Below are 14,783 nucleotides of genomic sequence, written 5' to 3'. Positions count from 1 at the left end.
ATCAGAATGTCTCCAAAGGATGAAGAATACACTGCCTTCCGAACTCCCAAAGGAATTTATTGTTACAAAGTGATGCCCTTTGGTCTAAAGAATGCTGGGGCCACCTATCAACGTGCAATGCAAAGCATATTTGATGACATGCTTCATAAGAGGGTGGAATGTTACATCGATGAAGGTGGTAAAGACGAAGCAAATGGGGCACCATCTTGAAGACCTTCGAATTGTTTTTGAAAGGTTAAAGAAATTTGACTTGAAGATGAATCCACTCAAATGCGCATTTGGGGTTACCTCAGGAAAGTTTCTTGGATTCATCGTTCGTCAACGTGGAATTGAAGTTGATCCCGCAAAGATTGATGCCATCCAAAAAATGCCTGAGCCAAAAAACTTGAGAGACCTCCGCAGTCTACAAGGAAATTTGGCATTCATTCGGAGATTCATTTCTAACCTGGCTGGATGATGTCAACCTTTCAACCATTTAATGAAGAAAGATGCTCCTTTCCACTGGGACCAATCATGTCGAAATGCCTTTGAAAGCATCAAGAGATACTTGATGAATTCACCTGTATTAGGGGCACCAAATCTTGGAAAGCCATTGATACTGTACATTGCATCGCAAGAGCGATCACTTGGGGCACTTCTTGCTCAAGAGAATGAAGCTAAGAAGGAACAAGCATTGTACTATCTGAGTCGAACCTTGATAGGAGCTGAGTTGAATTATACTCCCATTGAGAAGATGTGCTTAGCATTGCTTTATGCGATAAGAAAATTGAGGCATTATTTTGAAGCGTACACTATCAAGCTAATTTCTCGGGCTGATCTTGTAAAGTTCGTAATGACTCGACTAGTTCTCTTAGGACGTCTAGCAAGATGGTCTATATTGTTTAATCAATATGAGATCATTTACACACCTCAAAAGGCTGTGAAGGGGCAAACACTTGCTAATTTCCTTGCTGATCACCCTCTTTCAGGAAAATGGGAAACTTCAGATGAGTTCCCTGATGAAAATGCATTTCTTACTGAAGAGCTGCCAGCATGGACAAAGTTCTTTGATGGATCAGCACGTCGAGATGGTGCAGGGGCGGGAGTCGTGTTGATATCTCCAGAACAACTAATCCTACCATTTTCATTTGTTCTAGGTGAAACTTGTTCCAACAACGCCACAGAGTACCAAGCTTTGATTGTGGGCCTTGAAATGGCATTAGTTATGAAGATTCCTCAATTGGATGTCTACGGTGACTCTCAATTGATCATTAATCAACTCTCGGGGAGTTACGAGGTAAAGAAGGAAGATCTTTTGTCATATCTCCAATATGCTACTTTCTTACTTGAAAGGTTTGATCAAGTGTTCTTAAATCACGTCCCAAGAGAGGAAAATCGAATGGTAGATGCTTTGGCTAACTTGGCTACAACAATGTCACTCGGAGAAAATGAGACAACAAAAGTGCGTATATGTCATCGATGGGTTATTCCTGGTCGTCTTGATTTTCAAATCGATGAAAGCCATCATATATCAGTTCGAGTGGTTGAAGAAGAAGATTGGAGAAAACCACTGGTTGAGTATCTTGAACATGGAAGACTGCCTGAGGATCCACGAGTAAGAGCAGACATTAAGAGAAGAGCACCAGGATTCATCTTTCACGATGGGATACTGTTTCGTCGTTCTTATGAGGAACTATTCTTGCGGTGTCTTGACAAAGTAGAAGCTCAACAAACAATGGATGAGGCACATTCTGGCACATGTGGAGCACACCAATCAGGGCCTAAACTTCATTTTCGCATCAACAGGATGGGCTACTATTGGCCAACAATGGTGATGGACTGCTTAGGGCATGCAAAAAAGTGTCAAGCGTGTCAATTCCATGCTAATTACATCCATCAGTCTCCAGAGGCTTTGCATCCGACTGTAGCCTTATGGCCCTTCGATGCATAGGGACTTGATGTTGTTAGACCTCTTCCAAAGTCATCAAAAGGACAAATGTATATCTTGGCTGCCACTGACTATTTCTCTAGATGGGCTGAAGTTGTACCATTAAAATAGGTAAAGAAGGAAAATGTTGTTGATTTTATCAAATCAAACATAATTTTTAGATATGGCATACCAAGATGTATAGTTACTGATAATGGAACACCCTTCAACAATAAACTCATGAGTAGCTTGTGCAAGAAGTTCAGTTTTAAGCAACATAAGTCTTCAATGTACAATGCACCTACCAATGGTCTTGCTGAAGCTTTTAATAAGACACTTGGTAACCTGTTGAAGAAAGTAGTTGCAAAGAATAAAAGGGACTGGCATGAGAGAATTGGTGAAGCTTTGTGGGCATATCGTACAACCTTTAGAACAGCTACGCAAGCGACTCCGTTTTCATTGGTGTATGGCGTAGAAGCAGTCCTTCCGTTCGAGAAGCAAATTCCATCATTGCGAATAGCAATCCAAGAGGGACTCACAACTGAAAGTAATGCTGAACTTCGTCTAGCAGAGTTGGAGGCATTGGATGAAAAGAGATTGGAAGCACAATAAAGGTTGGAGTGTTATCAAGCTCGACTTGCAAGAGCATTCAACAAGAAGGTGAGACCTCGATCATTTCAAGTGGGAGACTTGGTCTTAGCAGTACAGAGACCCATAATACTTAACAAACACATCGGTGACAAATTTATATCGAAATGGGATGGGCCGTATGTTGTGAAAGAAGCATACTCAAGTGGCACTTATAAAATTGTAGACCAAGATGGTGTAAGAGTTGGTCCAATCAACGCCAAGTTTCTGAAGCAATACTTCCCATGAAGGTTGGCTACGCTCCTTAAGGTATGAGCATAAACTGCATGTTACTCCTTGCCCGCACGAGTATAAACTGTGTACGGCCCAACAAAAATAAAAAATAAAAAATAAAAAATAATAATAATAATAAAACTCATCATCCTGAACTATGATATGACTTGATCCTCTTCACCGAGGTACGTAGGCGCTTGGAGTAATCACTCTAAGCTCAGTCAAATGAGTAAAAAAAAAAAAAGTTTGGTGGCCTTGTGTGATTATCACACTAGCTCTTTAAATTTTTGTAGATAGCACATGAGTTCAAATGCGTCACAAATGAGCAAAGGAGAAGATTTTTGGAGCCTACTTCCCAACGTGAAAATCGGCTCGTGATTCAGATATTTCTTCTCTAACTTGTGAATTTTCTTCCACGGCCACTCAAAGCTGAAAAAAATAAAATATATATTATATTTTGGATTGATCTGAGCATTTCAAAGGCCTATTAGTGGGAATTCATAAAGATCTTGATCATCATTGTTACACACGTTGAAGTTCTTGAATCCCTCTCCGCAACAAAAGAAGAAGCTCGTAATACTGAGACTCCTACATCGAGTCATGGATCCTCAACTGTGATCGTTTAAAGTTGCATATCAAGCATGCTAAATTTGGAAGTCAACTTCGGATATTAATCTGATCAATTCAAAGGAATTTTGATTTGAATCATTGAAATGCGATAGGCCGAGGAATTCATTGGATCAAGCGACTTGCGATTCTACTTGAGTTTTTTGCTTATGGTGGAGATAATTTTGTGTAATTCATTGATGCTTCAATAAGTTACACAAAATTAGGGGCATCTTTACCCATAACACAAATCAGGATACTCTTCGGATCAAAGCTCTATGTTGAAATGGTATAGCCACAAAGATCATGATGGGAACACTCCAAGTTCAAGAGACAATCTTTTGTTGTTGTCAAGAGCGCACAAAGTTGAGGAAATGGCATTTTGGGCGTATAGTCAACTTGAAAAATTTATTCTCATCAATTTGGAATGAATTTTGTTGTAACTCAATAAATAGTGTTTTGCTTTATGCGCTCGTCAAAATGAAATAAGAAGCTCATGGTGTCACCACTCTTACAATGAATTTTGGATTTCACACCGAAGATGTGCTCCTCAAAATGAAATAAGAATCACATAGTTTCAGAATTCAAGCTAACTTCGAAAATATATATTTGTATAAATCTGGAGATCTTTTGACCATGATTTTTATCAATGTTGTATTTCTATAAGTTATGTTTCCCACGGAAAAAGGATCGCATCATTCTGAGGCTCCTACGCCGAATTGTTGACTTTCTCCCAAAGTTGTTCAAAGCTGAAGAGTTTAGCGAGGCAGAATTTGAGCTGACTTTGAAAATATATCTGTGCTAATCTGGAAATCTTTTGGCTGTGATTTTTACATATGTTGTACGTCTATGAGTTATGCTTCCAACGGAATAAGAATCACATCATTTCAAGGCCCTTACGCGGAGCTATTGATTTTCTCCCAAAATTGTTCAAAGCTGAAGAGTTCAGGGAGACAGAATTCGAGCTAACTTTGAAAATATATCTGTACTAATCTCGAAAGCTTTAGGACGTGATTTTTATAAATGTTGTACGTCTATGAGTTATGCTTCCAACGGAATAAGAATCACATCATTTCAAGGCCCCTACGCAGAGCTATTGATTTTCTCCCAAAATTGCTCAAAGCTGAAGAGTTCAGGGAGACAGAATTCGAGCTAACTTTGAAAATATATCTGTACTAATCTCGAAAGCTTTAGGACTTGATTTTTATAAATGTTGTACGTCTATGAGTTATGCTTCCAAAGGAACAAGAATCGCATCATTTCGAGGTTCCTACGCCGAGTTATTGATTTTCTCCCAAAGTCGCTCGAAGCTGAAGAGTTGAGCGAGGCAGAATTTAAGTTGACTTGTAAAATACATCTATACTAATCTGGAGATCTTTTAGCCATGATTTTTACATATGTTGAATTTCTATGAGTTATGCTTCCAAAAAAAGAAGAGTCATGTTATTTCGATGCTCCCACATCGAGTTATTGGTTTCCTACTGAAGGTGCTCAAAGCTGAAAAGTCGGTCAAGGCAACATTCGAGCTAACTTTGGAATAATAGTCGTAGTAACCTGGAAATCTTTCGGTCATGAGTTTCACATATATTGTATTGGTGTGAGTTATCTTTCCAATGAAATGACACACTCGCTATTTGAATGTTCCTACTACGAGTTACTGAATTTCAAACATAAGAGCTCAAAGCTGAAATCTTGGGGAAAGTTGTCCACAATATAGAGCAAGTTACAAATCACACGACAATCGTTTGAAATAGAGGAACAAAAGAAGGCATTTAAGAAGAAAAAAGACAACACTTTTATTCATTCAAGAAGGACTGTCACTACATCATAGCAATGTTCCAGAAAACAAACAAGACAAAAAAAAAAGATACGCAATAGAACAAGAAAATGAAAGAGAATATCCTTATGCAAGAAGAAGACTAAGGAAAAAGCTCATGATTAAGGATTTGGTGACGACTTGTCTTAGCCTCCTCCTTTAGCTTAGCTAGTTCTTTTGTTTATGTTTCCGACAAGGGAATGATTTTCTCTATGGCATGAATTTCATCTTCACGGTTAGTGATAGTCTCTTGATTTTTAGACAGCGTCTTTTGATGATCTTCAATAAGTGAGATAGTTTTCTTCTTCTTTGAAGTCCACACTTTTAGCTCTTTTTCAGCTCTTGCAAGGAACTTTTGAAGTTCTTCCAACTGTTTGTCCATATTGATCCTCTCCTCATTTGCGGTATTAAGACATTGTTGTGCAGCAGAAAGCAACTCTTGATGAGAATCCCTTGTTATCTTTTGAGAAGTGGACAGCCTTGCAGCATCGTAATCTCTATGTTTCTTCAAAAAATCTTCAAGAAGAACCTCTAAAGGGGAAAGGTTGATGATGTTAACTTCTCGAAGCCCTTTAAGAATCATGGCAACACCTGCCTCCAACTCTGTGAGGTTCTCTGAAGATTCAACATAGAATTGAGTAATACACTCACATAAGGTACGCCACATTCCAGAAATGTAAGATAAGTTGAAGCTGGAAATAGTCTTTTAATTTTGTGGTTCAAAATTAGAGGCAATTCCCAGCAAAGGGCAGACCAAATCCCTGGAAAAATCTGAACAACCAATTTGAGAACAACCTCCACATTAGTAGTTGAGATATTTTGAGAAGTTTCAACCTTTTCAGAAAAAGGGACCGTCGGCTTTGACAGTTGAATCTCATTTGCAGCTTGACTCTTAACTTCGACAAGAGGGAGGTGAGGATTTTTCGCCACATTGAGGGAATTCGAGCTTGAGATACAATCTTCAAATACATCTACATCGCTAGGGATGTCCCCAAGACCCAACTAGATAATTAAAAAAAATTAATATCTAATGATTAAAAAAAAAGGGGCAGGCAAGTTTAGAGAAATATTCAAGAGATGACTTTGACCTGATGTGCCAATTCTGTCAAGGGCATTGTAGAACCAGCAGCACCATCTTCAAAGATTGAAATCAACACTAATGGAATCCAATTCAGCGAACTCGCATTGTTGAGTGTTCAAGTCCTTAGGCTTTTTCTTCAAATGCTTCCAATGTAACTCTTGGCTAACATTGCTCTCATTGGAGCTAGAGGCTGCACTAGTACTAATGTCAATCTCATGGAGTGAAATAGACATTTTTTGACGTGTTGCTACAAGATGGTGCAATGCCGAGTGACTTTACAACACCTTTCTCCGATGAGCAGGAAGGTTTCTTCCTCTTGAGAGTTACATCGATCACCCCTTTATCAGTGAGGCTGGCAGCCTTGGGAGTCTGTAAAGGACCCTTAACTCCGTTATCCACATGTGTAGCCATTCCCTTCGAACTTTTAGACTTGGAAACAACTCTGACAGATTGCAGAGGGATATTTGGTGTCACATTGAACTTTAAAGAGTGAGGAAGCTTTTCTTGAAGTTGTTCTCCTTTGGTTGGAAAAGAAACATCATTTTTTTTCGAACCTCTCAAAATTATATGGGTACTTCGTCTCAGCAGAATCTCTCGATGGGATGGCCACCACTCTGAATACTCACGAGTCATTAAAGACCCCTTATTGGATGGACGCATCGGTATGATGATCTTCGAAAAGCTCCCAAGATGAACACATGAATCCCATAATTGCACCAAAGCTAGCAGTGAACCGTCATAATGGTGTTCTATGAGTGCACCAGGAACGTCTTGACAATATCCAAATTGTCGACTGAATCGGTGAGGGCTATAAGGCTCCACAATCAGTTTATCATTTAGCCTCAAAGTGACAAAACTTGAACGAAGGCCTATAAGGAAATCGCTCTAGGAAGTGGACAATTTTCCACTATCATCAATATGCAGCTCCTTTCCTTGTAGCATGGCCAGATTGTGGAGGTCATGCACATTCACTTGTTGAAATAACTTGCGAACGTCAATAAGGTCAAAATGTTTCGCCATCTTTTCTCCAAAAATCTGCCACNTCTAGGAAGTGGACAATTTTCCACTATCATCAATATGCAGCTCCTTTCCTTGTAGCATGGCCAGATTGTGGAGGTCATGCACATTCACTTGTTGAAATAACTTGCGAACGTCAACAAGGTCAAAATGTTTCGCCATCTTTTCTCCAGAAATCTGCCATATTCGCACACCTCGTTGAGGACGGGTAACACGAAAGTAGGTCTCAAAATACTCACCTATCCATCCATATATATAATGGAGGGGAAGTAATGTATTGCATACACCCAAGTTTGAAGAAGTGGATATATCCCTGAGGCCGCGATAGATGCTTGCTAGGACCGAAACCGCCAAAGAAAATATTTCTCCATGAGCCATCAAGCTTGCGACTTTGAAGACACTAGCACGAATACAATCAGCTTTCCTGTTAGGAAGAACAAACTTGCAAAGCCAATATGCGAGAAAAGCCGCCAGATAAGTCTCATCTCTGAATGATTCTTCTACGCCTAGCTTGACAAAAGGAGCATTCTCTTCTTCGGTTCGAGGCAAAAAGCTCATGTCAATATTTCTAGAAGGATCATGATTCATCCTTGGTTTTGTACGATTCTTAGACGTCTTTGGTGAAGGCTCGGCATATTTTCTCAGCCCTCTAAACCAAAACTTTGTCTATTCTCGAAAAGAGACTTCATCAATGGCACCTTTGGTAAGTCGGTAGAACGCTGAAAACAAGAAGGAGCAGCTTCTTGGGAGAAAAGACTTCCCTTGATCATCTACATGTGTCAACTCCTTTGCTGAGGGTATAGCTTCATCATAAAAGGAGCCATGAACAGGAAGACCTCCAATGGTTCTCAAATCCCATAAAGAAATAGACAACTCTCCGACGAAGGTAGAGACTGTATTATTGGATGGATGCCAATTCTCGCAAAAGACCTGGAGAACATTTTCGTTGTGATCGTATGTGAACATTGAAGCAAAGATAGCATCATAAGTCTTGATGTTATCCAAAGTCTCCTTGCAACGGGCAAGCACATCCTCTACCCACTCCCAATAGCCATACGTATAGCGAACCTCACCAAACCCAGAACAAGGAACACGCCAACTGCTAAGATGTTCATCACGACGATGAGGGATGGCAACACCAACGTTTTGATGAGTGGAAGACCTCAAGAGGAGAACTTTTTTAGTTGTGACATTACCGGAGAAATTGTCCGTAACATCCTTCGTTTCTGTTGACGACCAATCTGGGAGATGATGAAAAGTGTCCAGCATCTTTCTAATAAGTGGGAAGGCGCCGATCACCGGAGGATGAACTTTCAAGGTGAGAACTTTGGCGCGCGAATGTTGCTTGTTCTCCACGATTTCAAAGCAAGGGTATGGCACATCTCGGTCACTAAAGTCCATTGTCGCTGCTGGAAATCAAGATTGCACAACGTGGCTCTGAAAAACAAAAGAAGGAGGTTACATTGGCGAAAACACGATCGGAGTAATCGAAAGACAAAAAGATCTGACCATCAAAAATGAGTTCAACCTTGAAAATTAAAACTGTAACAATTGACAAAGAATTTGGCTACAAATATTTTATGTCGTAGTTCCATGTTTCTAGTTTCGGAAAAATCAAACAGCTTGCTATTTCGATTTTCCTACAATTAGAAATGAATTTTACACTATGGACGCGCAAATCTGTCAATCAAAAATCGGTTCAAACTTGAAGATCAAAACTGTAGCAATTGAAAAAGAATTTGGCTACAAATATTTTATATGTCGTAGTGCCATGTTTCTAGTTTCAAAAAAACCAAATGACTTGTGATTTTGATTTTTCTACAATTAGATATGGATTTTACACTATAGGCTCGCAAAGCTGAACCATCAAAACGGGTTACTGCTAAACAAGGTTCAAAGTTACCTGAGAAAATAGCAAGGGTACTTTGCTTAAAGTTTCTTTCGAGATATGAGGGAGGCTACGTCTATGGATTTGATAAAAAAAAAAAGCAACGTTGCAACTGAAGAGTTAAATACACTCGGATAACTTTTTTTTTTGCAGCGTCTAGAATTTTGTGCGATGAAATTCTTTGTGCATTGGACGGGATTATATAGGGATTCTTGTGAAAGATTTCTAATCCTCCCACAAGGCTTAATAAGGTGAATTTAGAAAATGAAAATCTGATTTGGTTGAGATATTCCATGTCCATTTTGAAGCCACACCAATATGGAAGGATGAACCAAAGAGATAAGGAAAGAAGAATATCTTCATTGACTTGGATAAAGGAAAGTTGATATTCTTTTTTATTTTCAAAATCCAACCAATCTTATTGTTTTTTTTTTTCACACCTTGCAAGGAAGATCAGACGAAAAAATAATGTTACTACTCAGTAGACCTTTCTATTTGAAATCAATATAGAGGGTTCATGTGGTTGTCGAGCAAGAATGTTTAAAAAATTGAGATCACTACAAGCAAAACATTTGTAGTGGCTTAGTTATAATACGACAAAAAGAAATAAATACTCTTGAAGTCTCAACAATGCATTTATGAAGACTTCAACTCTAGTCGTCAAATTCAGCAAGCCTACACGTAGAGAAGTCTCACAAAAATGAAAATGCATTCATGAAGACTTCAACATTCGTCGTCAAATTCGGCAAGCCTACACGTTGACAAGTCTCAAAAAAAAAAATACACACACACACTCACACACGTTCATGAATACTTCAGGTCTTGTCGCCAAACTTTGACAAGCCTACACGTCGACAAGTCTCGAAGTAAGGGGCATTTGTAGACACATAAATTGTATTGGATCAAATTCATACAAAATTTGAATTAAGTCCATGTTCATTTGGGTTGAATGATTAATTTGGGCTTTACAAATAAATAAGTCCATCTTATTAAATTCAAATTCAAGGTCCATTTCACCTTGAAGCCCAAACTCATGCCACGTGTCACGGTGACTAGGCATCCAAGACCAACAAGGTGACGCCACGTGTCCAAATGAGGTGGTAGTCCCAGTCAAATGCAAGAACCAATCACAATCCGCCAAGTGTCAAAATGACATCCTTTGGCCAATCACAAGCAACCTTATCCACCCCCTACAACTATAAATAGGGGATGGACATGACATTCTAAAGGGATCAAGAAAACTCTTCAACAAGCATTCCGCAATTGGAGGAAACTACACCATCAACTACATAGCTCTTCAAAGGAGTCATCAACAGAGTTCTTTCCGGAGATCGACTTGAAACGACGAAGCGCTTTTTGACGTTCCCGGAGATCGACAACATCTCAAGGAGGTCTACATCATCCAATATTTCAAGAAATACGCTACTGAAGGCCCTCGAATCTTGGAGAATCTTAGGAGAGAGAATCAAGAGAACAACAAAATTGTACTCACAACGATTCATTAATAAAAATAACATTTTTCTTTTATTTATTTTGCTTGCAGTCGATTTTCAGCACATAAGGAAATTTGTTGCGAACAGTACTGTCTTGAATGTAGGCTAGCTTAGTCACCTCTGATGACTTGAGCTTAGTTTTCCGAAGTGTTCTTGGAGAAGTATGTACCTCGCAGCTTGAGGGAGTGCTTGCAAGATGAGATTATAGATATATTATAGGGATACAATGTAGGTTTCTGAGTAAGAGACACGATTCCACGAGTTAGCCAGGCATGCAATTATTCTTATGTTGACTGAGCACGAACGAGTTTGTAGGTTCGTTAGGGGGGTGGATTTACCCCCTTCAATTGGCTACAAAGCAGATGGTAGCATTGGGTTGTTCATTTCTTCAGGTTTTAAGCCGTGCACATCATAAAGGGGATACATTGTAAGGCCTATGGAGGCATCAACAAGAGGCCCCACTATTTTAACGACCATTTCCAATCGTTATGGGTAGACTAATGGTGAAGGATTTGAGAAAACTTTTTTTGTGGTGACTTGAAAATTTTATGCTAGGCTAGTCTCTGACGGAATATGAGCAAGGTGAGGTCTAGGAAAATTATGAAAAGATTGGGGTGATGTCTAAGCTTGGGTTGTATTTTCTTTTAGCTAAGACGTTAAGGGATCTATAGAGCTTTTTTGAAAGTGAATCAAATAATGAATACATGTCAAAAAAACACTACCAATTTTTTCAAATTGCTTAATTACTTTTAGTTTCTTTACTTAATATCTTGTTAATTGTTTTCTTTGGTGGCAAGGCAGTGACTGTTAATTGTTTTCTTGTTAATTGTAATTAATTTCCTTGCTTAGTTTCTCTACAACGCATTGTCAATACATGTATTAATTTATTGCTTAATCTTGTTAGGGATAAGGGTCTGAAAAATACCTCAACTTTGGTCGAATTTGCTGTTGCGATACTAAACTTTCATGAGGACCTATTACCTCCCTAGACTATTTAATACCGTATTATAAACATAAATATTTGCCCACGTGAACATAAAAAATAATGCAAAATTATAAATAGTAATGTGTCCACGTGGGGACATATATACCTTTAAAATACACAATTAAATAGTTCATGAAGTAAAAAATATGGTATTAAATAGTCTAGGGAGGTAATAGGTCCTCATGAAAGTTTAGTATCGCAACAGCAAATTCGACCAAAGTTGGGGTATTTTTCAAACCCTTATCCCTATTTGTTATTTACTCTAATTTAAATTACTTAATTGCTTAATCTTATTCAATACAAATTACTAAATTGTTTATAGTTATTTGTTATTTACTTTATTGTTTTTAGTTATTGATATTTATTTAATTTTAATGGGTTTAGATAATTATTTATTTTTATGGGTATAATAAATATTAGCTCACTAAAATTTTTTGGAATTAAGAAATAAGGATTAGCTCACCGATGTATTGTAATCTCTACATAATTAAACTCTGTATAACTAATATATACATAACGAATACATGCATAACTAAACCCTGCATAACTAATATTTACATAAGTACTAAACCCTATATAACTCTAACCAGTAACCAAATGACTCCTTATTCTTCATCTTGGACAAGAAACCCTAGAGTATAAATTCTAAATTTGAATACCAAAACGTAAGATCTTCATCCTACACCTGAATATGGTTATAAACTTGGCATTTTAAAGCTATATATTAGAGAATGAAGAAATGACTTTAAGTCAAGTATTAATTGTCAAAGTAAATTGTTGGATTCATATGTGATGAAGGATGTTGTTATGTGTCTAAATATATTATAGTACCTTTTGTTGGATAGAAAAGGGCTTGTTGGGTGTTATACCACCACAAATTTAAGGTTGTGAAGTTTTATGGCCACTATATGTTCGACAAAATGTCGTAGTGATTTAACTCTTGAATTATTGATTTGGGTGTGACATAAATTATTTATATGGTATAGATTATAGTCATAATGACATTAAAAATTCTTGAGACTATTGTTAGCCTGAAAAGAGATTGAATAGGTAAAGTTACATCCCATCGTTGTTTCTTTATAGCATGACTTCCTATTTGAAGTTTTCCTCCACAAGTTTATGAACTCCATTGCTCATGTATCATTACGATCATATGTGATGCACTTTCATGATTATTTATTAAATGTTGGCATATTATTATGCATGTGTTCACCTTGTTTCCTTATCTACTTCATAATTCTTCTTAATAAGATTTCTAATATGATCATGAATTCAGTCCATTATTTCATCTTTTATGAGTTGACGAGGTCCTAAAAATAAAATGATATGAGTATCCATGTTATATATGCTTTATGCTTATACTTTTAATTTTTTGGTTATTATTGTTCATACTCTATCGAGCTTCATTGATCAACTTATATGATTTGTAGTCCCTATATTTGAGATGTCAATTGCTATGAGATTCCATGTTACCTTCTATATATGATTTGTAGTTTCTCTATTTGAGATATCCTATGTCATGTATGCTAAATGAATCACTTTCGAAGTATCACGATCATGAACGAATCATGTATAACGAGAATCAGATCAAATTTATCATTTGGATGTTAATACAATTTTAAAATATTGTATACCTAACGGCTAAGAATGGTAATGTAGTAAGATTGAATTTAAATTAAAACATAAAATATAATTAGATTAGTTTAACTAAATTAAAATATTAAGTTCATATTTAAGTGAAAACATAAAGTACATATATATATATATATATTTTTTTATAAAATATAATAAAAGAAGAAAAGAAAGAAAAAAAAGAAGAAGGAACAAATAACTAATCTAATCTAAGCACGTCCCTTGCCCCCATATCGCCGCTACCTCACAAACAAATACATGCACCATTTTAATATTTATAGAATAAATTTAAAACAATTTTTACAAATGATGTGATATAACTTTAAGGCATCATCTAAAAAAAATTCAGTTTTTTTAGTGTTATTTAAGTTTTTTCACTTTTTCAAAAAATCGGATAATGATTGTAACTTCCAAACAATTACTATTTACAATTTTTACTTTTATTTAGTGGATAATGAATTACAAATTTTGTGGACAACACTATATTATTTTCAAAATTGGTGGAGGAATACAAAGGTTCATTTGAAAAAGTCAAGCAAAACATTAACAGTACTTGCATGCTATCTATATGTTGTTTCCTTCTTTTGGTGGAATTTGCTGCATAATAGGGGGAATTTGAACTCATGACAACTACTCAAAAAATTATATCATTCTATTAATATACTCAAATCTTTTAAATAAATAGTTATCTATGGTAGATTTATAATTCAAATAGGCGAGTAGCAATAATTTTTGAAATGCATACATCTTCTGGTAAATATGCCCACTCAATATATGGTTAATGATAAGCAATGAAGAGTTAGAGTTACACAACAATGGAACGTACCACATTGCAAACATTTACTTATCTTATTTTTTATTGAATTGATTCTTCAAGATAAGAAGATAAAAAAATAATTTTTGAAAAGTTATTCTTTCATCTATTGCTTTCTCTGTTGGATTATATTAGGACTGATTTGCTTTCTTTTTTTTTGAAAGTTTGTTTCGTGAAAGTTATTCTTTAATACGTAGATTAGTTTATTGAGTTCCAACAATTGTCTTTGTCGAGTTTCAACAATTATCTTTAGATCCTTCGCTTAATTTATTATTTGGTATTTAAAGTATGCTTTATGAATATTACACTTTTAATAATATATTGTGTGTTCAGTTTTTAAAGTTGCAACAATCATTAGGATTTTGCAAGTTCTATGGCCAAAAAATAATAAAAGTACTCAATAAGATTTTAGAATGCTATTATTTCAAATACCCGTATATATTACTTTAAAAAAAAGTATATAAAACTATGCATTATATGTAAATTTTCTTAAAGATTTATGTGTAAAATATCCTTTATTAAAATAATGAAAGAATTTCACGCAACAAAACATTTAAAAATAATAATAACACTTTCATATAAAATATATTAATAATTTTAAGATTAAAACTCATCATTGGGTATTAAAGCAAAAAATTCTAATTTAATTATTTCTTAAAAATATTACTAGAAGATGTACGAAAT

The 14,783-nt window shown here is 36.2% G+C and overlaps 1 protein-coding gene across 1 annotated transcript; it reads left to right on the top strand.

Moving 5' to 3' along the window:
- Positions 1–478: 478 nt before the first annotated feature.
- Positions 479–1,930, top strand: LOC125842938 (uncharacterized). Its single transcript, XM_049522212.1, has one exon. The coding sequence runs from the start codon at positions 479–481 to the stop codon at positions 1,928–1,930; it is 1,452 nt and encodes a 483-aa protein (XP_049378169.1).
- The last annotated feature ends 12,853 nt before the right edge of the window (positions 1,931–14,783 follow it).

The sequence above is a fragment of the Solanum stenotomum genome, chromosome 10 (genome assembly GCF_019186545.1).
Source record: "Solanum stenotomum isolate F172 chromosome 10, ASM1918654v1, whole genome shotgun sequence".
Taxonomy (NCBI): Eukaryota; Viridiplantae; Streptophyta; class Magnoliopsida; order Solanales; family Solanaceae; genus Solanum; species Solanum stenotomum.
The sequence above is the reverse complement of the archived record's forward strand: the minus strand, read 5'-3'. Positions and strand labels throughout refer to the sequence as shown.